The sequence below is a fragment of the Entelurus aequoreus genome, linkage group LG07, assembly GCF_033978785.1.
Source record: "Entelurus aequoreus isolate RoL-2023_Sb linkage group LG07, RoL_Eaeq_v1.1, whole genome shotgun sequence".
Classification (NCBI taxonomy): domain Eukaryota; kingdom Metazoa; phylum Chordata; class Actinopteri; order Syngnathiformes; family Syngnathidae; genus Entelurus; species Entelurus aequoreus.
In genome coordinates, this window is record NC_084737.1 from 22,718,551 (window position 1) to 22,746,114 (window position 27,564).

A 27,564-nucleotide genomic window follows, 5' to 3' on the forward strand; every position below is an offset into this window, starting at 1 on the left:
GAAAGAAAATGTTATGACAGTAGCGTATACACACATACCGTGAGGTGAGTGACGTCAGTGAGTGTGTGGGCGACAGAAGAGAGGGAGCGGTAGCGTGAGTGCCGGCGGGGACTAGTTTGTTTTGTATTATTTTGTTGTTTATTGTCAAAATATACACTCCCATTGTCCACTTAAATAGTTCCAAGATATTTCTTTATTCTTAGACAACGGATTCCCTTCCGTGATTGGTCATTTCTATGGACACAGAAATGACGTCACCTAAAATTCCATTTACGGCACATAGTAATGTCGTAATTCAGCTCTGAATGTGACACTTAAGATTCAGTCCTACACTTCGCTGAAAGTGTGAGCAAGACGCTTGATAACTAACTTTTAAGTGCAGCTTTCAGCGAAGAATTTATTTACTCTTAAGTCAACTCTTAGCAGACTTCTTAGGAGTAATTCTGAGAAGCTTGATAAGTACGGCCCCTGGAGGCTGCTTTGACAAATAAAATCTGAAATAATACTAGGATCGCAGACCTCCACCAAGTCCAACCTCCAAATAGTAAAACAAAAGTGCAGAGTCCCTGAACCAAATCTTCTAACAAGTGGACTGTTTGGGGTAGCCCCTCTGTCATCTTTTCTCATCAAATCCAAAAAGAATGTGGCGGCATTCTACTTTGTTAGCTGGAATACTTATTGTGCTTAACTGGAAGGCTACAGCGCCTCCCTACCACGCCTGATATTTTTTATTTCTTTAAATTGGAGAAAATAGGCTGACATTGAATGGTTGTTCAAACTTCAAGAAATATGGGATGCTTTCTTAAAATATGTAAAGGAGTATACTCTCCAGTTTGGCCCCGTTTGAGACATGGTTGAATTGTGGGTGATTGATGAGCCTTTTGTTTGCTTTTGTGTACTGCTGCATTCAGAACCATTCGGAAGTGCAGTCGTCTGTGGCTTTATATCAATATTTGCATGTACTTGGACTGATATTTTTTCTTGTGGGTGGCGGAAAGAAGAACATTTGATTTGTGTTTTATTGTATTTCTGTTAACTTTGTGTCAAAAAAGTTTTTTTTTAAAAAGTGCTGAATCCAGACTGAAACATTTAAATTATCTATAGGGGAATGAAATAACTGAGTGAACCCTCTTGTCAGTCATTTACTCGCTTGTATCTGTGGGTGGAGGTGGGACACATGGCTGTTAGCATGCACACAAAGACGTTGCGGCTCGTAGCACAAACGTAAGGTTATGTGGTAGAAATTATCCAGATTATTATTGGAATTATTATGTTCATACCATATTGCTAACGGTCTTGTTGTATTCATTAGGCTAAATCTGGGACCTTGGTACTACATTTCATACCATCAAATATGTGCTGGTATAATAATTTATTTAATCTTTGATCTAACAAAGTGACATACAAACCCCAACAATTACATAACCATTTGGGGGTGGTCATCGCAGCTTACCTAGTCTATTTCAAATGTCCACATTAAATGCAAAATCATACGAAAGAAGTTCAAAATATAATATTTAATCTTTTTTTTGAAACCCTGTTTCTTGTGTGAAGTAGACCAATAAAGGAAACACTTTTCGACCAAAATACAGAGTGTCATTCATCGGTGTCCCCTTAATTTCCGAGGGTAGTCCTCTTCTTGATCACATGCTCCATGTCGGCATGTTCGGATGTGTCCAGTTTGATGTTGTACTTAGCCAGGATCTTCATGATCGGCCTGATCTTTAGCCACCACTGTGTTTTTGGAATGCGGTGTCTGCAGCAGTCAACAGAAAAACTGATTATGCCAAACAGCCATCAATAATTGGGAGTACAATGCTGCTGGATGCATCATACTCAAAATCGGTGTCTCCCTTTAAATCAGCCAGGGGCTGGAAGGTGAGCGCCCTCTTCTTCATGCCCAGCACACAGGCAGAGGCTGGCGTATTGGCAAAGATACGACCTAAGGCAGCCAAAAAGATATATTACATCATTCCAGAACACAACTCATATCACCGTATACTATCAATGAAAATACCAGCAACATCAAAGAGGTCATATTACGATATTACCGTCTTTTCAGAGTGCGCCGTTTTGTGTGTGCTCTTATTTGCGAGCCTCCACTTCGACTGCGTCTAGTCCCAGTCATCCATGTTGTAGTTTTTAGCACTTCAAAGTGGAGTCGACTGACAGATATAAGTTGGAACTATACGCTACTTTGGATTGGAAATGGAATAAGCATAGGATGCATGTGCATGTACGAGACAGTCTGCCCCACAACGCGAGGATAGAGAATAATAAAGAGCTTAATGACTACAATGGCAGACTCGCGCAAATGTCTTCAGGTAAATTTCTACCATATATGGAGATATCCGCTGTCATCACCGATTGGAAAAATTTCACAAATTTGTCAAATTCTATACGTCTCATTTGAAGGACGTATTAAGGAAGGCAAGATTGTTTTATAAATATCTCCGCCATGCCTCCCTCCATGGTTTAATTTCAATTTTTCAGGACTTATGCAGATCCTAAATACACAAAAACAGGTATCAATAGGTAAGACTAGTTACATTTGCATAGTAGGTCCCCTTTGACATTGTGTATTTAGTTGTAAAGTAGAAATTAACTGTACTCACACAGGTCTGCATGCATTCAGGCTTTGGCTCATTTACATTATTGTACAACACTAGCACTGCATCTGTCCTGACTTATTTTGAGATTTTTTTTTTACAAAACCCAAAACCAGTGAAGTTGGCACGTTGTGTAATTTGTAAGTAAAAACAGAATACAGTGACTTGCAAATCCGTTCAACGTATATTCAATGGAATAGACTGCAAAGACAAGATGTTTCATGTTCGAACTGAGAAACTTAATTTTCTTTTGTAAATAATCATTAACTTAGAATTTAATGCCAGCAACACATTGCAAAAAAGTTTGCACAGGGGCATTTATACCACTGTGTTACATGGCCATTCCTTTTAAAGTTAAAGTTAAAGTACCAATGATTGTCTCACACACTAGGTGTGGTGAAATTACTCTCTGCATTTGACCCATCACCTTGTTCACCTTCTGGGAGGTGAGGGAAGCAGTGAGCAGCAGCGGTGGCAAGCACCCGGGAATCTTTTTTGGTGATTTAACCCCCAATTCCAACCCTTGATGCTGAGTGCCAAGCAGGGAGGTAATGGGTCCCATTTTTTTATAGTCTTTGGTATGACTTGGGGTTTGAACTCACGACCTATACCGATCTCAGGGCGGACACTCTAACCACAATGCCACTGAGCAGCTAACAACATTCAGTAAACATTTGGGAACTGAGGAGACCAATTTTTTAAGCTTTTCAGGTGGAATTCTTTCCCATTCTTGCTTGATGTACAGCTTAAGTTGTTCAACAGTACGGGGTCTCCGTTGTGGTATTTTACGCTTCATAATGCGCCACACATTTACAATGGGAAACAGGTCATGGCCTACAGGCAGGCCAGTCTAGTACCCGCACTCTTTTATTACGAAGCCACGCTGTTGTAATATGTGGCTTGGCATTGTCTTGCTGAAATAAGCAGGGGCGTCCAAGATAACGTTGCTTGGATGGCAAGGTTTTCCAGTTCGAACGTTAAGTATCTTGTCTCTGCAGTCTATTCAATTGAATATAGGTTGAAAAGGAGTAGCAAATCATTTTATTCTGTCTTTACATACGATTTACACAACGTGCCAACTTCAATGGTTTTGGATTTTGCAAAGTCACAGTGTTCATTGATAACTGGCAGGAGGAGCGATCGCATTAATTAACTTTTTGCTGTGCACACATGAACTTGTGCAAGAACAATTGTGCAGAGCACAGCCCCACCAACAAAAGCCTGATTTACTAAAGATTTGCGTGCGCTAAAACACGTACAAACCTGATACCACACACAAAGCTGATCTACTAAACCGGTGCAAAGGGAATTGCATGTTAAATGAGCAGAATAAGGCATGACATCCCTTGTCTTCATTAATATTAAAAATATATGCTGCTCATCACCATTTTGCGAGCACTACTTTGCGTTTTATTTAGCTTCTGTCAGAAGGATGTGCAAACTGACAGTTCCACACACGGCTGCAGGATTAGACATATCTATTCAGCAATTTTATTTTGTAATTTTATTGCTACTGGATGACTTATGGGGCTGAATTAAATGAATTCAATTTATGCGTTTTGGTAACTGCCGGTGTTTTTTTTTTAACACTCGTTTTTTGTTTTTTTAAGAAATATATTACTATAATATACCTCCTACGTAAAAAGACGTCTTTCATTGTCAATTTTCTTGTGTTTTAGTCATTCCAGACGCACGACTGCGCTGGTGATGCAATCCACAGCCTCGCGCACTGAATGTGAAAGTGAAAGAAAAGTGTCAGGAATTGTCAGTGTGCATATGTTTCTGTTGTCTTGATTGCAAATCAGAAATGTTAACATCGCACAAAAGGTAGGAGCATGATAACATGTATTTGAAGAAAATTATTGTCTCTGTGGTAAAAGCCTTGTATGCCTAAAATCCTCATTTAAAAAGGGCATTCTGCACCACCTTTTAATTGCACACAATGCATTGTTAGTAGATCACATGCAACACGCCTACTCATAGTACACACTATTTTATTTTTTGCGTACGCTGTCTAGCACATGGTATTTGGAGCTCAGTAAATCAGGCCCAAAGTGTGCTTGAATATTGGGTCATCAAACTAGATTTTAGGAGTCAAATGTGCTTTAGCACAGAATAGATTGCCGTGTGTGTGTTTACACGAAGAGCCCCTTTTCCATCGCAGTTTTAATATGTCTTTTTTAATGTTTTAAAAAAAATACCTGTCAACATTTGTACTTGATAAAATATAGAAACTTTTCTGAGATTTTCACCACCGTCTGCTGGCAGTAGCTCTGGAGAAAATGTACATTTTCTTTTTTTATTACAGGAAACATCGGTTAACGGGAAGAGGCCAAGAAGGAAGAACAAAATATGTGCCTTTCACATGAAAACAAAAGGGGTCAAAGGTATGCATATAGTTCAGACTCCATATTTCTGACTTTTTAACTAACAACAATATTTTATATTATACATGACATTGTCATTTTACAAATTAGCAAAAAGAACTGCTGCAACAAAAGGGGTGTGTGACACATAGGGCCTGATCGACATATAAAACACGTGCAAATTTGATAGCACACGCAAAGGTGATCTACTAAATGTGCAGTAAATGATTAAGGAGCACCATGGTGCAAGACCCGTTGTACATGCAAAAACCTAATTTAGATAAGACTGTGTCTACACCAATTTTCAACTGCACACGCAGTCTTACTAGATCACATGGAACAGGCCCACTAATAGTACACACAATTTTTTGGTTTGCACACGCTGTTTAGCATTTGGTATTTAATTTTAGTAGGTCAGGCCCATAATGTAGTAATGTCAACGTGAATGAGTAAATGCAAAAGCAGCCACTTGCACAGCATAGACTCAAACAATGTTTCTGCATGCACTACATGATGAGAAATATATTATAGGTCGGTGTTTTTCAACCTTTTTTGAGCCAAGGCACATTTTTTGCGTTGAAAAAATTCAAAGGCACACCACCAGCAGAAATCATTAAAAAACAAAACACAGTTGACAGTAAAAAGTTAAAGTAGTTGTCGCAATTGTTGGGTATGACTTTAAACCATAACCAAGAGTGCATCAATATTGCTCTTGTCTCAAAGTAGGTGTACTGTCACCACCTGTCACATCATGCCGTGACTTATTTTGAGTTTTTTGCTGTTTTCCTGTGTGTAGTGTTTTAGTTCTTGTCTTGCGCTCCTATTTTGGTGGCTTTTTCTCTTTTTTTGGTATTTTCCTGTAGCAGTTTCATGTCTTCCTTGACTGCTATTCCCCACGCCTGCTTTGTTTTAGCAATCAAGAATATTTCAGTTGTTTTTATCCTTCTTTGTGGGGACACTGTTGATTGTCATGTCATGTTCGGATGTACTTTGTGGACGAAGTCTTTGCTCCACGGTAAGTCTTTGCTGTCGTCCAGCATTTTATTTACTTTGTAGCCAGTTCAGTTTTAGTTTTGTTCTGCATAGCCTTCCCTAAGCTTCAATGCCTTTTCTTAGGGGCACTCACCTTTTGTTTATTTTTGGTTTAAGCATTAGACACCTTTTTACCTGCACACTGCCTCCCGCTGTTCCCGACATGTACAACACAATTAGCTAACTGCTGCCAACTACTGATATGGAAGAATATTACACAATTATACTATGCCGAGCTCTAGACAGCACCGACACTCAACAACAACACATAATGTGCAGACTATAATTACTGGTTTGCAAAAAATATTTTTAACCCAAATAGGTGAAACTAGATAATCTCCCACAGCACACCAGACTGAATCTCACGGCACGCTAGTGTGCCGCGGCACAGTGGTTGAAAAACACTGGTATAGGTCACCTAATGTCACATACCGCTCATTAAATATGCGAGTCTCGAAGTGGTGGGCCAGAGAGCGTCTGTTGTCTAAGCGTTCTGGCGGGCTTTTGCCTTTCTCGAAGAAAAATGCGCTATGCTTGGGTTGTTTTAGAAAAGGATAGTATAAAGGCGAAAAGGATAAAAGTTTCTTCAGAGTTTTTCAAGGTAATCATGAAGAGAAAAACATGTCAAGAAAGAAGACGAGAAAAAGGGGCACGTACTCTAGTCAAGGAGGGTAGAGTCGAAGAATATACGAGTTTGCAATGATCACTTCGTTAAAGGTTTGTTTGATATACTTTTAGCGTTTAGTATTTCCCATTGAAGTATTATCTTGATATTATTTGTACTTCTTAAACACATTTTGTTGTGTTTTGTAAAGCACTAACTCAGTGAGTCTAAATAAAATAAATCAAATGTGAGCAAAACCTAAAAGAGTTCAATTTTTACCAAAGGCAGCAATCATAAATTAATCTTTCAACACATACAGAATGTTGACATCCATAGTTATATTTTGATGAAGACGGGGAAAAACACGCTACTCGTAAACGTGTACAACAGCAACAAAGCAACAAACATGACTGTAGAGGCAAAGTAAAATAATGAAATGCAACCTCATCCTAACAAAAAATCGATGCATGATTTATCCAGCAGTCTTGACACAAATATTCTTGACCCTGCCACACACAAAGAAGTTGTAGACCTCCATGCTTTTCCTAGTTTTCATCGGTTTTGTTGTGTAGAATGAAGTCTGGAGCACACGATAGTTCAACATGTCTGGAACGCGACCGACAGAGCCTTGAGGTCACTCGACAAATCTTATTTTGATAACGTATAGGGATAGATTCTATTACATAGTTAGCATTTTTTACTCATATCTGCTTTTAGTGGTAAGATCTTGTGTTCTGAGATAGGTCGCATTCGGCTTGCTGCACAGTAGCCATGTTGGTTTGGTGGCCCAACATTTCGTTCACTTTTGTTCAAAAGTCACATGTCCGAATACAACCTACTGTTACAATGTACATTTTAAACCATCTTACCGTGTCTATAGCACTCTTTAAGCTTTTCAGTGACCCACAGGACCGACTTGGCACCCATCTTAGTGCCAAAGTTCCTGTCAAAGGGTGTTGGAGTACCGCCCTGCAATGGACACATAGGAAATGAGTAGGTCAACCAGTTTAGTGAGGTATTACTTATCATCTCTTCATTGATTATTATTGAATAGATTAAGTTAAATATGTAGGCTTGATAGTTGATCCATCATGTCTTGAGGCAAAATAAAGTGCACTATTTGGATGCAACCAGCAGGGCGTTGTCGAAGCAGTAGTAATAGTGTAGTGTGTGTGTACAGTCCTCCCTCGCCACCTCGCGCTTCAAATATTGTGGCTTCACTATATTGTGGATTTTTAATAAAATATATTTTTAAGCATATTCTACATATTTCTGACCTAAATTATGTGTTAAAGGGGTCCTATTATGCAAAACCAACTTTTCGTACCGTTGGTAATTATGTTGAACATATTTAGTAGGTCGTAAACCGATTTGTTATGTTCTAACTATGTGAGTATTTGATTTATTAATAACATTCCTACTAAATTCGTTTACAATGGCCAGGCCTGTAACCAATTAGCCGCGATAAACGAGGGACGACTGGAGTGTACAAACACACAGCTCAAGTCAACAACTGACCTGCTGCATGTGTCCCAGGACATTCTTGCGACAGTCAAAGGTGCCTTTTCCTTCTTCTGAGTATAAATTTAAGATGAAGTCTGTGGTGTAGTTGGCATTAGAGTTCTCGTTCCTATTGCGGAAATAGCAGCACCAGATGATGACAATATCCACTCACTCAACAGCCTATTGGTCATTTTTGCTGCATGTTTGATTTCCAGCTGGAAAAAAATCATACCTGAGAACCAAGCCTCTTTTCACCGTTGTCTTCATCTTCTCCAAAAGATGCTCAACATTCACCTTAAGAAAGAATACACAACTCATCACTGATCCAAATTTTTACTTAGGCTCACAAATATTTCCTGTTTTTTAACCTCCAGATCTTTAATGTTGAATTTTTCCTCAAAGATGTAGGCAGCGTCAGCCCCAGCAGCTAGGCCTGCCATAGTGGCCAAATAGCCACAGTAGCCACCCATCGTCTCAACAAGGAAAACGCGACGTTTGGTCCCTGCTGCTGACTGCTTAATCCTGTCACACGTCTGCAGGTAGCACCAAGCAGGACGTTGATTAACACTTGTGTATCTTTGCGTGAAAGTGTGTGTGCGTGTGTGTGTGTAATGGTAGTCAAGCTACTGACAGAGGTGATCATGTTGAGAGCGGTGTCGGCGCCAATGCTGAAGTCAGAGCCAGGAACATTGTTAGAAACGGTGGCAGGGATAACCACCATAGGGATACACATTTCCTCGTATTTCTCTCGGGCCTGGACCAGCTCCAGACCTCCCACATAGGCCTGCAAACAAGGATGATTAGGAGTTGCTTGGTTTGATGTTCTCTCACTTGGTTTAGTTCCTACCTCAAATCCTCCAATGATCACCAAGGCATGGATGTTAAACTTTGCAATGTTCTGGCTGATGTCCTCCATACATTTAGCTGGAAGAGTTCTTTTGGAAACCAGTGACAACATTTGTGTTTTTATGGTAAATACAAAAATGGGGAAGACATGTTTTTTTACGATGGGAACTAAAATAATTGCAGATACAAATCTTTACCTCTTGGTGCCCAACTGGGAGCCTCCCAGTCCAGTCCAGCCACTCACGGAAGTCCAGTTGATTGGCTCTACCTATGGTGAGAGAAATCATAGTCGTGGTCAAAATATTACATACACCTTTACACCGCTTGTTTCTTTGGATGTCGCGTGGGGGCTGGAGCATGGCAGTTTATCATCTGGACAAGTCGCCTTCTCATAAACTGTCACTGAGAAAATATATTTGAAGCCAGTGAAGCCAAACATCAGTTTGTGAGGTATTTACATTATTAAAAGTTAAATTGTTAATTAACTTTTCTGAGAAACAACATATTCCAGACCGATACAAACATGTCCACTGTGGAGGACACTGCTTGTCAGAGAGTAAAAGTTGAAAGACACTAAAGTGTACACTATTGTGTTGTACTGGATGTTTACATTGTTACTTTAACACAGCGTTTCTCAAAGTGTGGGGCGCGCCCCACTGGTGGGGAATAGAGACATGACAGGTGGGGTGCGAGGAACGGGAGGAAATTTCACTTTTATTTTTTTATTATTATATTCTTTGATTTTTTTTTTTACTATGCTTTCATTTTCTATACACACTGTAAATCACTTTGTGATTCTGTCTGTGAAATCCGCTATATAGATAAATGTAAATTACTTATTTTTCCTGTAGGCTTTACATTTCTAGGTAGGAGCGAAAGTTTACTGACATAGCAACAGTAACTAATGGGGGCGGTGCTAAGCGGAAGCTTTGTGAATGGCGAGTCACTGTGCGAGGATTTGCTGTTTTGCAAATACATAAAAAATAGAGCCACTGCTGATGAGCTGTTCAAGATAATGGACAGTTTCCTCAAAGAACACGACCTTAAATGGGAAAACTGTGTGGGCTTTTGCTCTGATGGCGCGCATGGCAAAGTCAAGAAACGGGCTGCAGGCTCTAATAAAGAGGGTTGCGCCAAATGCGCAATGGACACAATGTGTCATTCACCGGGAAACACTCGCGTCAAGGCAGCTCAGCCCCGAATTCAATGAGGTTTTAACAGTGGCAGTGTCAAGCCTGCAACCCCGATTTGAAAAGCTGTGCAGTGCAAAACAGGCTCATTGCAGCCACTAATGCTGGAGTACTGTAAAACTCATGTTCACTTGCCCTGTCCTCCTTTTTTTGGCAAAGATTGCAAAGTGGCACTTTTATTTTCATTTATTATTGAACTTGATGCAAGTTATTTGATTTATTATTGAACTTGATGCAAGTTATAACACTTTTATTTGATTTATTATTGAACTTGATGCAAGTTATAACACTTTTTTTGATTTATTATTGAACTTGATGCAAGTTATAACACTTTTGTTTTATTTATTATTGAACTTGATGCAAGTTATAACACTTTTGTTTTATTTATTATTGAACTTGATGCAAGTTATTTGATTTATTATTGAACTTGATGCAAGTTATAACACTTTTATTTGATTTATTATTGAACTTGATGCAAGTTATAACACTTTTTTTGATTTATTATTGAACTTGATGCAAGTTATAACACTTTTTTTGATTTATTATTGAACTTGATGCAAGTTATAACACTTTTGTTTTATTTATTATTGAATTGATGCAAGTTATTTTATTTGATATTGAACTTGATGCAAGTTATACCACAGCTGCACAGTTATTTTATTTATTATTGAACTTGATTTTATTTTATGTTATTGAGTTTGAATGTATAAAACTTGATGTTACTTGATGTTCGATAAATTTGAAAATGTTAAGCTTGGCATTAGCGTTCTGTTGAGGCGATGGGGGCAGGTGGGGCTTGAAAACTCCCCCTTGTCCAAAGTGGGGGATGACAAAAAAAGTTTGAGAACCACTGCTTTAACACAAGCAACTGTAAGTTTTTTTCTATTATATTTGCTTGAAACAGTGGATGTCCCTTCACTATTCTTTGCACTTACAACACGTTTGTAGTAATACATATGATTAGAAAATTTTAGCTTTATGTATATATGTTTCACTTTATGTATATATGTTTCACCTCTAGACAACGTCACGCGTGTTAAAACGTTCAGAAAACTATCAGCGGGCTTTATGCTTATATAAATGTGTATTTATAAATATTATACCATTATTCAGCTGTCTCCTAGAGAAAAAAAAGGAGAGGAGTATGCTCGCAAATTTAGAAAGCCTTGAAAGCATCTCATCACCGCGGCCTTGGAGAGGACAAGTGCCTGATAAGAGAACAAAAGCCTATTATTCTACCCCCTTTTTTGCGATGAGAAAAAACAAGGAGGCAAAGGGAGGAAAGCGTAGAAGCGGCCTCGACTAAATCTAATTAACTCACTCACATTCCAAAGGAAAAAAGGTGGGGACCAACACGAAAAATCAGTATAGACTTAACAATCTTAAATAAGTAATATAATGTAATGTAAAAAAAACATGGCGTTTATTTTTTGATATCAAAATAAAACCCAAAGTAGTTTGGCTAATGAAGACTCATAAACAAGATTTGTTTTTCTCCAACGCCTCCTTGTGGTTCAGTACAACAGTTTGGCCAACAAAAATAAAGAAGAGTAATAACTCACACATTGAATACACAATCTTCACAGCCTTCATTCAGTTCGATGAGATGACAAAACATTTTAGCTAGTTATTTAAACACTGATACAGTTTGCAGTTAAATAAAGGACGAGTGAACATCACAGTGAACAAACTAAAGAATTTATAAACAAGTTGTGACAGCGTTCCCGACACATCATCTGGAATCTTATCACGAATTATCATCGTACCGTTTACCGTTACATCCCTAGTCCATTAACAAGTAAAAAGTCAAGGGCGGTCACGGCATGTTCTTGCCGCCGATGCTGGTCAATTTTTTAGGGCATTACGGCATATGACGAGGCCGGTTGCGGGAGTTGCCGTGGTTAAATTTGAGCCCTGCAATGGCGCCTATTGAGTGATTTTTAAGAGGAATCAAAAAAGAACCTGAGAAAATTGTAAGTGACTTAGAAAATGAGGTACAAAAAGATGATGGATGTGATGAAGATGTGAAGTAGGAGATTGAGAATGAAACTGAAAGTATATGTGAACATTGTGTTGTACCGAGTGAGTGTGACAGGGACATCCCCAAGCAATTTGAATTAAAGAGAGGGTATGATAAGCCCTTTCGCCACCTGGGATGCAGTGAGACTATTGGACTGATCACCCCGAGGATCATTGCACTCCTAGTGGTGATTTCAATCTTTTTTTAAACAATAAAATTATTAAAATCACTTGAGGGTCAAAATCTTGGCCTGCGATATTTAGATATGGTAGGCCTTAAACATCTCCAAACGAGGCTTCCGCTTGATTACTGTTAGTACCAGATAATCTTAAACTGGTTGACCTGATTAAGGCTAGTTTTGCGGGTGCTTTTTCACCCCATATGTTAATGTCGACAGGTCAGCTTCCCGTGACCCTGACATTGGCTTCCCCCTGGTTGGCTTCGCCTTGGTTGATGATCATGACGTTGTCACCTCTTCTTCTATCGCCTCCTCCCTCTCAGCTCAGGCTGCGGAACTCATTGCGCTCACTACTGCATGCACACTGGCCAGTGGCAAATCCTTTTAAATTATAGTCCTGATGGCAATTCCAGCTACTTTTTCCCAGTGTACGCTAAATTGTCACATAGGTTCGATCATGTGTTAAAAGAGGTTGATTATGACTGTGTAAAGCAGTAGTTCTCAAACATTTTTCACCAAGTTTCATCTCAGAAAAAAAACTTGGCTCTCCAAGTACTACTATAATGACCAACAATAAAATACAGTAGCGTATTATGGCTAAATATTCATTAAAAACAAGACAGAGGTTTTATTTAACAAGTATATTTAGTGTTTTGGCCACTGTATCATCAGTTTGAGAATAGAAAAATAAAACACTGTACTTTATTCAATACATTTTTTGGCATACCACTAGTGGTACACGTACCACAGTTTGCGAATCACTGGTTTGCATGTTCTCCCCGTGACTGCGTGGGTTCCCTCCGGGTACTCCGGCTTCCTCCCACCTCCAAAGACATGCACCTGGGGATAGGTTGATTGGCAACACTAAATTGGCCCTAGTGTGTGAATGTGAGTGTGAATGTTGTCTGTCTGTCTATGTTGGCCCTGCGATGAGGTGGCGACTTGTCCAGGGTGTACCCCTTCCGCCCGAATGCAGCTGAGATAGGCTCCAGCACCCCCCGCGATCCCAAAAGGGACAAGCGGTATAAAATGGATGGATGGATGGTCTAAAGTATGTGTTAAAGGGTTCTGTACATGCGCAGACATGTTTTGCCAACGCTGCATGATTTGTGCCAGGCCCAATCCCGGTAGGCCGCTAAGGACTACGTCAGCCGCCAACCCCCCACGCCCCACCTGAATTTCCTGTTCAACATGTAATGATTGATTTGATGGAACTCCACCCATGTGAAGGGAATAAATATTGCTTGGTGATGGTCAAAGCATTCCACACAAAGAATGCGACAGCTGACACCGTAGCAAAGCGAGAGGTAATTCCACGATAGGACATCCCGGAAAACATATCCTCCGATAATGGCCCCCATTTTGCAAACGCATTAATGACCAACATGAGTGACACTTTAGGTGTCGATCTGAGAAACTACTGCAGTTACCACCCGCTGTCAGGGGAGCGGTAGGGAGAGAAAACGGCAACATTAAACAGAAAATAATGCTTTTATGAGACCGGCATGAATTGGATACGATGCCTGCCCCTGGTACAGATGCAGATGCAGATGCAGATGAGAGTTGGCAGTTAAAGCAACCTGTCTCCCTTTGAGATTTTGTTGGGTGCCCTACCAAATGTGCTGATGGGTCCCAGGTCACAACGATCTCTCCTTCAAGGGAGATGATATTGCTTGCACTTAACCAATTCTCTTACTGCCATCAGGAGGACAGTTTGAGAAGCACTTCCGAGAACCGCCAACAGACTCCTGCACAACATCCAACCCTGCCATTTCCTTATACGGAACCCAAGCCCAAAGAAGTTCAAGCTCGGACGCTGGCTTGGGCAGTTCCAGGTTTAACTGACGACCCACACTGCAGTCAAGGTTGTGGGACGTGCTACGTGGGTCCACGCCACTCAATACAAACGAGTCCCACAGCTGACGACGGTTCCGTGTGTCATGTGCAAGAATCCATCCCACAGCACACACGCGCAAGGAGTGAAGTGCTAGTAACCTCTCCTCTGAGGTCATAGAAGAGCGAGCCCTTTTGCACCACACAAAGAAACTTGTTATAGGGCCAGAAGTAGACGAGGCACCGTGGTTCCGCGGCAATGCACCGGCCAACGTCACCACCAACAAGCCCGACCACCCAACCTCAAACTGTGCTCTTTTTCCAACCTTCAAATCCCACCGCTGTTATGTGACTTGTAAATGTTTTAATTCTTGTTTTTAGTGATTCCTTTGGAATCAAAGGGAGGAAATGTGTTGGAAAACATTCATGTACCTTTGTGTAAATTGCAACAGTGCTGTGCGTAAAGCACATTCTGGCCTGTGTGTGACATTGTCCGCATTGACTCACTGAAAGTATCTCTTCTCCCTTCTTGTTGCTCATTCAACAATTCACCATTGTTCCCAGTGTGGGCACTTTCCACAGAGTTGCGTCATATGCTCTTACCCCCTCCATCCCACCTTTATTTCAGTGTATAAAGAATAATGCATCTCTCTTCCTATTGCGCACTGCTTACATACTTTGCTATGAATGTGACCTTTTTCCATTTGAGAGGCTTGAGCTTTTCAAATAAATTTAAGAAAGACAATTTTGTTTGACTACTTGATTAGAAAAAATTCTAATACAAGCTCTTGGGACAGTCATGAATGTCATGTCTCTGGGTGGGAAGGAGCCTGAGCTGGTGCGAACCGTTGATAAGTTCCAGGTAGATATACATAGTGTGATTCACATCGACACACAGCAAAGGCTCTGGAGCCAGTTCCCTCGAGAGGGGTTGGGCTGTCTTTCACTCTCACGTAGTAAGCACTGACAGAGAGGTGACGGGCAGGTAGAAATAGCGGTAGAAATACTTGTTGCCCCCGTCTCAGAGCATGTACATTGGAGTTCAACCCAGAAGACGAGTGTAGTCTCTCTTCGCCTTCGGGGGACAGGTTTTGACTGTTGTTTGCACCATATAGCAGTTCAGAGTACGTATCATTTTTGGATTTGGAGTACTGAAGGGTACTCCTTCAGCTGATTCCTTTGTTCTTGTGGGGGACTCCAACGCTCACACTGGCAACGACAAAGAGACCGGGAGAGGCATGATTGGGAACAACTATTGTGGACTAAAACTCCTCATCCTTCCTGGAAAAGTCTGTCCAGAGGTACTGGAGAAGAGGGTCCAAGGGATAGTTGCACCTTAGATTCAGGGGGATCAGTGTGGTTTTCGTCTTTTTCGTGGAACTGTGAATCAGCTCTATACCCTTGGCAGGGTCCTTTAGGGTGCATGGGAGTTTGCCCAACAAATCTACATTTTTGTGGACTTAGAGAAGGCTTCCACAATGATTATCAGGAAATCCTGTGGCGAGTATGACAAAAGTATTTGCCAAAATCTGGCAGTCCACTCTGTGTATGACCAATGTCAGAGCTTGGTCGCAATTGTCGGCAGTAAGTCGAACCGGTTTCCAATGAGGTTTGGACTTTGCCAGGGCTGCCCTTTCTCACCAATTCTGTTCATAACTTTTATGGACAGAATTTCTAAGCACAGTCAAAGCGTTAATCTGATAGATCCGATTTGGTGGCTGCAGGATTGGGTCTATTTGGGGCGGTATAGCTCGGTTGGTAGAGCGGCCGTGCCAGCAACTTGAGGGTTGCAGGTTCGATCCCCGCTTCCGCCATCCTAGTCACTGCCGTCGTGTCCTTGGGCAAGACACTTCACCCACCTGCTCCCAGTGCCACCCACACTGGTTTAAATGTAACTTAGATATTGGGTTTCGCAATGTAAAGCGCTTTGAGTCACTTGAGAAAAAGCGCTATATAAATGTAATTCACTTCACTTATTTGCTTTTTGCAGATGATGTAGTCCTGCTCGCTTCATCTGGCTGTGATCTTCAGCTCTCACTGGATCGGTTTGCAGCTGAGTGTAAAGCGACTAGAATGAGAATCAGCACCTCCAAGTCCAAGAAGAACGGATTGTAAGATCGAAAGGCAGATCGGTGCAATATCTGCAGTGATGCGGACTCTGCATCGGTTCGCCATGGTGAAGAGGCAGCAAAGCCGAAAGCAAAAGCTTTGAATTTACCGGTTGATCTACATTCTTACCCTCACCTTTGATCATGAGCTTTGGGAAGTGACTGAAAGGACCAGATGGCAGGTACAAGCTGCCGAAATGGGTTTGCTCCAAAGGGTGGCGGGGCACTTTCTTAGACAGGGTGAGAAGTTCTGACATTCGGGAGGAACTCTTGAGTTAAGCCACTTGTCATCCATATTGAGAGGAGCCAGACTAGGTGGCTGGGGCAACTTGTCAGGATGCCTCCCAAATGTATCACTGAGGAGGTGTCCAGGACATGTCTGACCAGTAAGAGGCCTTGGCAAAGACACAGGAGACAGTAGAGAGACAATGTCTCAGCTGGCCTGGGAATGACTTGTGATACCTCAGGACGAGGGGTGAAGTAGTCGGGGAGAAGGGAGTTTGGGATTCTCTGCTTAAGGGAAGTTCACACATTGCCGGTTTAGATGGTGGTTCGTGATGATTTGGCAATTACCCATGCTCCACCTAAGCTCGTGTTAACATCGAACACAAAACCTAGAACCGGGACACCCTCTATATTTGCGCCGCAAGGTCTGTGATAGTACCGTGTTAACACCGGCATAATTAGTCACCCTGAACCTTCACTAAGTGGACATGGTAACTTCACGGAAGTGGCGGAATTAAACATAGGAGCATCTCGGCCTTACACGATGGCACAGCGGTTGATGCGGAGTAGAGGTTGGAGGACTTCGCCATCTTTCGTGGAGATTTGTGATACTACCGTGCCAATCTGCGTTGTCGCCATGTTCAAAACATTTTGAAAAAGGCCTACCGCCATTGTTAAGACACGATTCACGGCCATTTGAGAAATGGAATGAATCGCCATCTAATCAGGCAGTGTGTGAACGCCCCTTTAGGCTGCTGCCCCTGCGACCTGACCTCGGATAAGTAAAAGAAGATAGATGGATGGGTACTTTTCTTAATAAAAGGTTACAAAAGTCAGAATTTTCATTTTGTCAAGCTGTTTTGGACCTGATTCTAACCTAAGGAGGTGTTAATACTTATGTGATATGACTCACCTGTCCATGTGCGAGGCCGTCAAAGCCATCGTGAACAGCCAACATGTTGTGACCCTGGATGATGCCCATTCTGACCGCTGAACGCACTGCTGCATTCATGCCAGCACAAGGAGCGCCAACATTCATAATGGCTACATTGATGTTGCTCTGACATAAGGGAAGGATAATAAATATGAAAATACTTGGAGTAAATCTATAAATAATGGTTAATTTTAGTTCATAGTGAAGATTGTCCTTACTTTAACATCTGGGGGGTTAATGTGGGCCAGCAGCTTGTATGTGTTCCAGTTGTTTTCAAAGCTCCTACAAGTTAAGAGTTGATTGCATTTTTCAAACGTTTTTTTTCCCCAAACCTCACTGCTATCAATCTGAAGTAGATTTAAATAATAAACTTCTTACTTTCCTCTGAGCTTGATAGCATCCTCAAACCTGCCTTCAGCCATGGCAGCAGTCACATCTTTGGTCTGAAAAGGGTGCAAAAGATGATTTAAACCAGAACTGACAAAAGTTTATTCTTTTTAGCGTGATGATACACCAACATACCACTTGCACACACTCCATGAGCGGCAGCCTGACCGCTTGGTTCCCAGAGAGGCTGACCACGCAGGCTGGGGTATCTGGTGTGGCCTCCAAAAGCGCCATCACCGCCTCTACTCCCATTCTGCTGCCCTGCAAGACACAAACACGTTGTTACATCCTTTGGAAGAGCATGGGTAGAAATGATTTTCTGTTCTTTATTTTGTTGATTTGGTCTGCAACAATTACTTAAATTTGTCACAGTCCGAAATCAAGATCAATATTAAGATTGAATGAGGTGGAGTCCTTGTTCTCTTGTACTTAGTACCTATCTCGCTAAGTGTTAGCATATACCGTATTAAATACAAAATAGTACTCGCTAGGGCTGTGAATCTTTGGCCACCACACGATTCGATTCGACTTTTCGGGGTGCGATTCCATTTAGAATCGATTCTCAATTCAAAACGATTCTCGATTAAAATGTAATACTTTTTAAAAACATTGGGTGCCAGTTCTATGATTAACTACATTCCTCCATAAAATAAACAAGCAGCTGTGATACATTTCTATATTGCTTCACAGAAAACTGGTTTTGTTTAATAAAATTCTACCCAAACATTTAATCAAGTCAAATACAAATAAGGCACAGGAGAAGTATCCCACACTTGACTTCTCTTTTTTAAAGTAAATCTGCACAGCAGATATGGATTTTTAAAAATTGATTAACAATCATTTTAAATAAGAATCGCGACTCATTCTAAAATCAATTCTAAATGGCATGATATAATATCCCTATAGCGCTGCCTTAGCATGTCCTATATCTAATATTTATATTTGATTTGTGTTAGCATAGATATTGCATTTCAACCATTTACATTTGTATGAATCCTACTTCAGCTATTGTTCAGTAGGGTTAACACACAAATCGTTAGCATTTTTTGTATCCATTCTCTTTTTTTAATTTCTTGCTCTCTCAACGAAAGCGGACGCTTCCCTTCCCTCTCTATTACCTCTCCTCTCTATTACCTCTCCTGCATTTTCTTAGTGGTCTCGTATTGTCATATCTTATCTTTCTTGGGGCCTCTTTTTGCACTGCTCTCCAAAATCAAAACAATGGAATTGATCAACTTGCCTCTCAACGAAATTGACAAGACGAGAAGCTTGGTTTCGGGGGAACTTTTCTGTCCTGGCAGAATGTTTGTCGCTGGGGAGAAGTAGAGGGTCGTGTGCCTGGCGAGGACATTGAAGACATTCTCGTAATCATGGTAACAGGACATCTACTGATTGGAGTAAGCGTTGCCCTGATGTATCTACAAATTCGGAAGATGCTAGCAGCCGTTCAATGTACCCAAAAGCTGTTACAAATGATTGATAGGATGAGCAGAGCTGTGAAACTAAGGTGAAATTATGATCCATTTGAGAGCCAGAACCTACAACTAGAGCAGACGAACCATAGGAATGCGTCTGCTCACCCTAACCAAAATCCCTTTCTGACTAAAAAGTGTTAAGTAAAAATTCCTGGTATATTTGCATGGTATCTGGTAGCATACAGCTATTAGCATGCTGTAATTGACAATTCAGAATACTCAAAGTTAAAACCCAAGCTGGACTTGACGAAAGTTTAGTAACGGTTACAAACGACGTGTTTACGAGCGGCAGCTCCTTCAGCAAGATCAAAGGAGCCGTTGCCATGGAAACCTGCGTCAAATGGGACAATTGACAACCCCCTCCCTTCTTGAGGACTATAGATTTGCTTTTGGGATGGAGCAGGAAGCAGACATTTTGAGAGGAGCCAAGGGTGGCATGATATCTCCCCTTTTCTGCTTGTGGACATGAGGGAATTATATTTATATGCATTAAAAGATTTACACTGTAAAATAACTCTAAGACAGCGAATCTAAAAATTGACAGCCGGTTTGTGAGTTCTCATTTTACAAACTGTGAACCACTGAAAAGGACAGCAGTGTTTTTCTTTCAAGACCCATTACATTTTTTCCTAGTTATTATTGTAATATTAAAACCACTATATACTGTATATATGCTTTGTTGTACAAACCTTGTCTCAGTGTATGAACCTTTCATTCACCTATTGTGTACCTCTCAGCACAGCCATTTTGTGCCTTCAGCACATCCATTGTGGGCGGGCTGATAGATCTCCATCAGCAGATCAGTGCTGTTGTTAGCTACTGTGCCAATTGCTACTTTGCATGTTTTTCAACAGTTGTTTAGCCTTTTTACAGCATGCTTCTAGTTTTGCTAGCTCACTAGTCCAAAGAAAACAATGGACTAACGATGTGTGGTTTGAAACATTCAGGAAGTATCTACAGTGTTGTCGACACTGCCTCACCTGTTCCCTTCAGATTTTCTTTGGCTCAACACCAAGAAGATTAACCAACAAGGTAAAGTGTTTTTTATTTTTTATTCCTAATCATTGTAGCGACCTGGCTGTTAAAGTTAAAGGAGTTTTGTGATTTTAAACTGTTTGTGCAACACAGGGCTAGTGTGTGTGCGTGTGGCAGCTGCACAGGAGGACAGTTCAACTGTTGTTTTGACTTTGTAATTAAATAGAAATTAATTATTTCATCACCTTGTTATGTTTGTTTCATATACAGTGCTGTATAGCACTTTATATTGTGTTCAAAGTACACTAACTTTTACTAAAATATAGACATTTGTCGAGGTTGAAACCCATTATTCATTTTACATTGTTTAATACAAAGACATTTGCTTCAATATACATAACTTTCTATTTTTGTTCAAGAATCAATTAAATCAGAAAATTGAGGTTCCATTGTATGAGAATATTGTTTTGACAAAACGGGATGTTCCTGCAAGATACCATAAAGTTAAAGTTTAAGTACCACTGATAGTCTCACACACACACTAGGTGTGGTGAAATTACCCTCATACCTATGTTTCATAAAGTTTTTACCAATGCACTTACAAGGATTCTGTCAAAGGCAGAGGGCGTTCCTCCCCTCTGCACGTGTCCAAGGACGGTGGTGCGCGTATCGAAGCCAAGTCTGTCAGTCACCAGCTGGAAGAAACACAAATCAATCATTGTCACGTTCCCGGTGCAATTTACATTGCCAGTGCGACCTTGCCTTTTTAATTTTGTCAGATGAGATCGGTTTGCCGTCTCTGGAAATAGCTCCCTCTGCCACAATGATCACATTGAGACGAGAACCTCTGGCCCTTTGCTGAAAACACACTAGAGAGTTAATAGAATATTGCATGCAAAACAACACAAACAATAGGAGCTAGTGCAGAGACAATCCCACATCTGCCAGCCTCCTGCATAGGTGGTTGTCCCAGCCATCATCTGGTGGCATCTCTGGAATGAAGACCCAGTCTGCACCACAGGCCAGAGCAGTCACCAAGGCTAGGTATCTGTGGACACACACACGCACACACAAAATACACCATCACTGTATTGTAGAGATTAGCCCAGGGGTCGGGAACCTTTTTGGCTGAGAGGGCCATGAAAGCCAAATATTTTAAAATGTATTTACGTGAGAGCCATATAATATTTTTTTAACACTGAATACAACTAAATGCGTGCATTTTTAAGTAAGACTAACATTTTTAGAGTATAATAAGTCTCTTATTATTTTTAATAACATTGTTATTCTGAAGCTAACCAATAATAAATAAAAATACTTCTTACCATTTATGCGACTTCTTGAACAGGTGCGGTTTTATATTTTGAACGTTATTTTTAACACTGTGATTACCAGCTGAATTATTCATTGCTTATAGTGTTAAGCAATGTCAGCTACTTCCCTCAGGCCGTAAGACTCTTGAACGCATCATAATTATCCCCTCAATTCCCCCCAAAAATGGATTAACTCGCTGGAATATAAAGACAATAGAACATACATCCATAAACGTGGATGCATATGCAAGTGGTTAGAGTGTTCGCCCTGAGATCGGTAGGTTGGAGTTCAAATCCCAGCCGAGTCATACCAAAGACTATAAAAATGGGACCCATTACCTCCCTGCTTGGCACTCAGTATCAAGGGTTGGAATTGGGGGTTAAATCATCAAAAATTATTCCCGGGCGCGGTGCCGCTGCTGCCCACTGCTCCCCAAGGGGATGGGTCAAATGTAGAGGACAAATTTCACCACACCTAGTGTGTGTGTGACAATCATTGGTACTTTAACTTTAACTTAAAAAGTGCAATACATTTATCTGTACAGTAATCTATTTATTTATATCTGCACCTATTGCTCTTTTATCCTGCACTACCATAAGCTAATGCAACAAAATTTCGTTCTTATATGTACTGTAAAGTTCAAATTTGAATGACAATAAAAGGAAGTCTAAGTCTATGATTTATCTGGGAGCCAGATGCAGTCATCAAAAGAGCCACATCTGGCTCGAGAGCCATAGGTTCCATATCCCTGGATTAGCCAATGCAAAGTTATTGTATCGCTTCATGTACTGACCCACAGTGTCTGCCCATCACCTCCAATATGAAGGTTCTCTGGTGACTGTGAGAACACACATAGATAATGTACCCTTAGAATCATCATGAATTGGGTCAATTTTGGGTTCACATGACTGTTAAAGTAAAATACACACTTTTTGCAATATAATGAGTCTTAATGCGAGACATGGGGTGGGGGCTCATGTCTGAACTGACCTCTGTGCGGTTGTAGTAATGGCGTCCACCACCTCTATGATGCGGTGCAGGGCTGAGTCAGTACCAATGGTCATGTCGGTACCACAGAAGTCGTTGTCGATGGAGCCAACCATGCCCACGATGTTCAAGTGAGAGGATTTTTTGGCTTCATCTTCCGTAATTTTACCTGTAAGAGTATTAAATCCGTTACAACAGGAGAAATGTATCACACATCTCAAATACAAAAATCAGTAAAAAAACTGAGTACACTCCTCACATTTAAAAAGGACCCATGAATTGATTAACGTTGACCCTGACTTGAAAAACGTATTCGGGTGTTACCATTTAGTGGTAAATTGTACGGAATATGTACTGTACTGTGCAATCTACTAATAAAAGTTTCAATCAATCAATCAACTCTCTAATGCTGACAACATTGGCACTAATTTCATAGTTCTGGACCTAAAAATTATGTCTACAGGTAAAATTCCACCCAAAATAGACAGTAGTGATTTTAGGCCTGTTTTCTAAGAAATGTTAGTACTTTTTGAATGCCTACTTCCAGCTCTAAAATGTGGGCAGGCCTGTATCAGCCAACAAAAAACATGCAATTAAGATATCAAAATAATACTTTTATATGCCTTTATTTACTCTGTCTATGGGGAAAATGAGCTCCGTGTAGATGGGTCTCCTTACCAGCTCGGACCAAGTCAGCCAGAAGTCCGCTCCACTCTGTCCTGAACTCGTTGGCCCCGGTGAGGCTCCCGTCACCTCCTATCACACACAGGTTGGTGATGCCGAGCTTCACCAGGTTGCAGGCCGCTTTCATGCGACCCTCCCTGGATCTAAAGTCTTTGCAGCGGGCACTGCCAATGACAGTTCCTCCCTGAAAACCAAAGGACGGGAACAAATATGAACTCTGCCTGATACCTAAATGAAACAAAGACATTGTTGCATGGGATGGAGCCACATATTAACTCACCAGCTGAAGCATCATGGAAACACTCTCCCATGTAGCAGGACGAATGTTGTCTCCTCCATCCACCAGGCCCTGGTAGCCCTGAAGCAGAATTTAGAATAGAATACATAACATGACCTACAAACATTACAAAATAATTAAAAAAAAACATTAGATAAAATAATAGAGGTTTGCCTTAGAGGCCTTCGGACAGTGCTAACATTTGCCTCATTTCAGTGTGCAGCACCTACCTCATGAACAAAGTAGACTTTGGCTCCAGTGTAGAGACCAACTCTGACTGTAGCTCTCACAGCAGCATTCATACCTGAGAAACAAGGAAAATGTCACTTTGATTTTTTCAATGGCTCTTTTTTGTAAGACTTATCGGTATACAAATTGACATTAGTATCATGCATTTGTAGACATGAAAATTAAGTTGAGAAATTCCTCAAAAGCGTACAAAAAAAACAACCCATTAAGGACAACCAGCCATCACGGGGAACGTGATGCAAGACTTCATCTCAGAAAGCATCCAAACTGAATGAACTCTATTTGCGTTATGCCATTTATGCGATTGAAGTGCCGACTTTCAATTCTGTCACAAAATTATGTTTTTAGGGCGGGTAGAGCGGGGATCCAGAAACTTCAAGGTTCCTAGTTCGATTCCAGCATCCGCATCCTATAGTCGCTGCCATTGTGTCCTTGGGAAGGACACTACACCCACATTTCTCCCAGTGCCACCCACACTACCATGTAGCTTACTACCAAGCTAGAATGTATGGGTTACCCAATATAATACAATTCATTCATTTCCCATTAGGAATTAAGCTACAGGTACAAGATAGCATTGGTTGAGCCCACATACACTCTGAAAATATAACCGCTATTTTAACACTTGAATAAAAATAATTTGCGGTGACATCGCAACCCCGAAGGGAATAAGCGGTAGAAGATGGATGATTAAATAATGAGTAATGAACAAGATTACTATATTTACAACCATGTCAGTTGAATAAATGAAAAGAAAGTGGATGTTTTCTACATAATGTAAATGTAATTTCTACATGGTATATGACCTATTTGTGTCAAACTTTTCAGTTAATGCTGAAACTCAACACTCAATCACGTTTTTTGTATTATTTCAAACCCCTTTGCAGTTTTATACAAAATGTGTATACTTTAAAGGCAAAATCATAAAAAAATGGTCACTCTTCTACAGTGCATCTGGTAGGTATTCACATCACTTCACTTTTTCCACATTTTGTTATGTTACAGCCTTATTTCAAAAATTGATTACATTTATTTTTATCCTCAAATTTCTACAGACAAATACCCCATAATGATAATGTCAAGAGGTTTTTTTAAATCTGCAAATGAATGAAAAATAAACAATAATTTTCATGTACATAAATATAGCCTCAATTAGTTTTGAACTCGATGCCACAAGCTTTGCACACCTATCTTTGGGCAGTTTGCCAATTCTTCTCTAAAGCTATATCAGGTTGGAAGGGACGCATCGGTTTTCATCCAGAATGTTTCTGTACATTGCTGCATTCATCTTTCCTTCCTTTCCCTTTATACTGACTAGTCTCCCAGCTCCTACCACTTAAAAACATTCCCACAGCATGATGCTGTCACCACCATGCTTCACTGTAGGGATAGTGTTGGCCTGGTGATGACCGGGGCCTGGTTTCCTCCAAACATGATTGCCTGGCATTCACGCCAAAGAGTTCAATCTTTGTCTCATCAGATCAGAGAAGTTTGTTTCTCATGGTCAGAGTCTTTCAGGTGCATTTTGGCTAACTTTTTTCGAATAAATGGCTTCCGTCTGGCCACTATACCATACAAGCCTGATTAATGGATTGCTGCAGAGATGGTTGTCCTTCTGGAAGGTTCTCTTTTCTCCACAGAGGAATGCGGTAGCTCTGACAGAGTGACCATCGAGTTCTTGGTCACCTCCCTGACTAGACTAAGATGAATGCAGCAATGTACAGAGACATCCTGGAGGAAAACCAACACTTCCATTCAACCTAATGTAGCATACAAGGTGCCACAAAGAGGAATGGGTGAAACTTCCCAAAGATAGGTGCGCCAAGCTTGTCGCATCATAATCAAAAAGACTTGAGGCTGTAAATTCTGCCAAAGGTGCATCAACGAAGTATTGAGCAAAAGCTGTGAATACTTATGTAAATGTGTTTTTTTGTTTCTTTATTTGTAATACATTTGCATAAACATTTTTAAAAACCTTTTCATATTGTCATTATTGGATATTTTTGGTCAATTTTTGACAACAAAAATTATTGTTATTGGCTGTAACATAGGCTCCAGCACCTCCTGCGACCCCAAAAGGGACCATCGGTAGAAAATGGATGGATGGATAACAAAATGTGGGAAAAGTGAAGCACTGTGAATACTTTCCAAATGTACTGTACTTTTACTTCTGGACCTTACTGTATCTACAGCAACAACATTGATATCAAAGTTTACTTACAAAGCCCTTAATCACGAATGTTTCAAAGGGCTGCACAAGCCACAACATCCTCGGCTCAGATCCCACCCACATTAGGGCAAGAAAAGCAAAGGATGTAAAAAATGTGGTTACTTACTGCTATAAATAAGGTGTTCTTAAACTATTGACCTGTAGTGTATATGAACATGAGTATTTGTGACAAACTACCCCAACTGGATATTTTTTTTGCTAGCATCAAGGCTAACAACTGTGTAACAATTAATTTGCAAGCTAATCATTCTAAATCTATAAGTTTCTCTTCACACTTAAGGAATTGTTTTGTTAAAAACCCACTGTGTAAAAGCCTAAAAGACAAACACTGAGTCGAATAATTACAAATTGACATGAAAAACACAAAGTTATTTCACCTCTCATTCAGCCACACTCCAGAGAGGACTGTGCAGGTGAGCTCTGATCCCAATTTCTTGAGCCACAATTTTTTTACACTCTCCAATTAGGTCTGTTCTGCAGCATCAAGTAATAGTTTTACTTTATTATAGTACCATAACACAGTGAGGAAGTATTTATAAAGAAACAAAGAAGTCAACTAGGACAACACATCTAATCAATTAAAACTTAAAGCCCACCTGACCTTTTCGTAAACCGACAGCAAATGAGCCCAAAATAGGCACATGGAAAGGACAGAGGGGCGCGTTAACTGCATGCTCTAGGTCTTGCACCTGGATGTCCTCGGACGCCAAATGCCACAGCATGAATTTTTGTTGTGACAAGTTGGCATGCTGCAGATCTTGTTTCACCAGACAGCTGCTGTGCGAATGAGGGGTGGGATGGTAGTGGTGGGTTCTCCCTACCATGCTAGAAAAAAGGTCATCGCCACTAAAATTAGCCCCAAAGACGTAAATTAAGGGAATTCTCGAGTTGAACGAGATTTGTATTAGTTATTGTGCAGGAGGTATTAAATGAATAGATGTCACCTTTTAGACAAGAGGTTGATGGAGGAGGTATCCGTCCAACAAAAACACAACATATTAGAATTGAATTTCTCCCAAGATGATCCATTATAGTGCAGACATCACACTATTATGAGCATGTATTGTCCAGCGCTTCCAAAGTATAAATGAATGATTTAAGAATAGCATATTGTTGTGCAATGATTTTACACTTGTGTTGACTCAAGGATAAAAGGTAGTAAAGGTGTGTCAGGATCTAGTGTGTATGATCTTCTTACCTTGAGCATCTCCTCCCGACGTCAGCACAGCAATGGAGCGTCCAGCTCCCATCTTTGTGGGGTCCATGGTGGGGTGAAGATCCTTTGACATGTTTCCAGAGGACGCAAGCAGTCTGAGGTTCTCTATTAAAAGGGAGGAGGAGGAAGAGGTTGAGGCTGCTCAACCAGTCTAAGCACTGGTTTTATAGACCACTTGTGTCCGCAGTCCCCTCCCACTGAAACCCTCCACCACCTAAATATACTTCCAAGCACCTGCACAGGACGTGAGAACACCGTAATAGCAAAGAATCATCATTGTGTAAATATGGTTTTGGGTCAGTTACTACTGTTAAAAAAAAAT

The 27,564-nt window shown here is 40.7% G+C and overlaps 1 protein-coding gene across 1 annotated transcript; it reads right to left on the reverse strand.

Moving 5' to 3' along the window:
- Positions 1–510: 510 nt before the first annotated feature.
- On the reverse strand, positions 511–27,440 carry LOC133653526 (ATP-dependent 6-phosphofructokinase, muscle type-like). The gene is made up of 22 exons (XM_062052895.1): positions 27,225–27,440; positions 23,778–23,851; positions 23,551–23,628; positions 23,265–23,454; positions 22,590–22,755; positions 22,393–22,437; positions 21,225–21,333; positions 21,048–21,143; positions 20,888–20,980; positions 17,971–18,096; positions 17,827–17,891; positions 17,667–17,730; positions 17,428–17,574; positions 9,158–9,228; positions 8,962–9,049; positions 8,746–8,898; positions 8,483–8,647; positions 8,347–8,408; positions 8,130–8,241; positions 7,481–7,580; positions 1,837–1,942; positions 511–1,756 (listed from the first exon to the last, which is right to left on the reverse strand). Exons 1-22 carry the CDS (start codon positions 27,313–27,315, stop codon positions 1,615–1,617), a joined length of 2,343 nt encoding a protein of 780 aa, XP_061908879.1. The 5' UTR covers positions 27,316–27,440; the 3' UTR covers positions 511–1,614.
- Between the last annotated feature and the right edge of the window lie 124 nt (positions 27,441–27,564).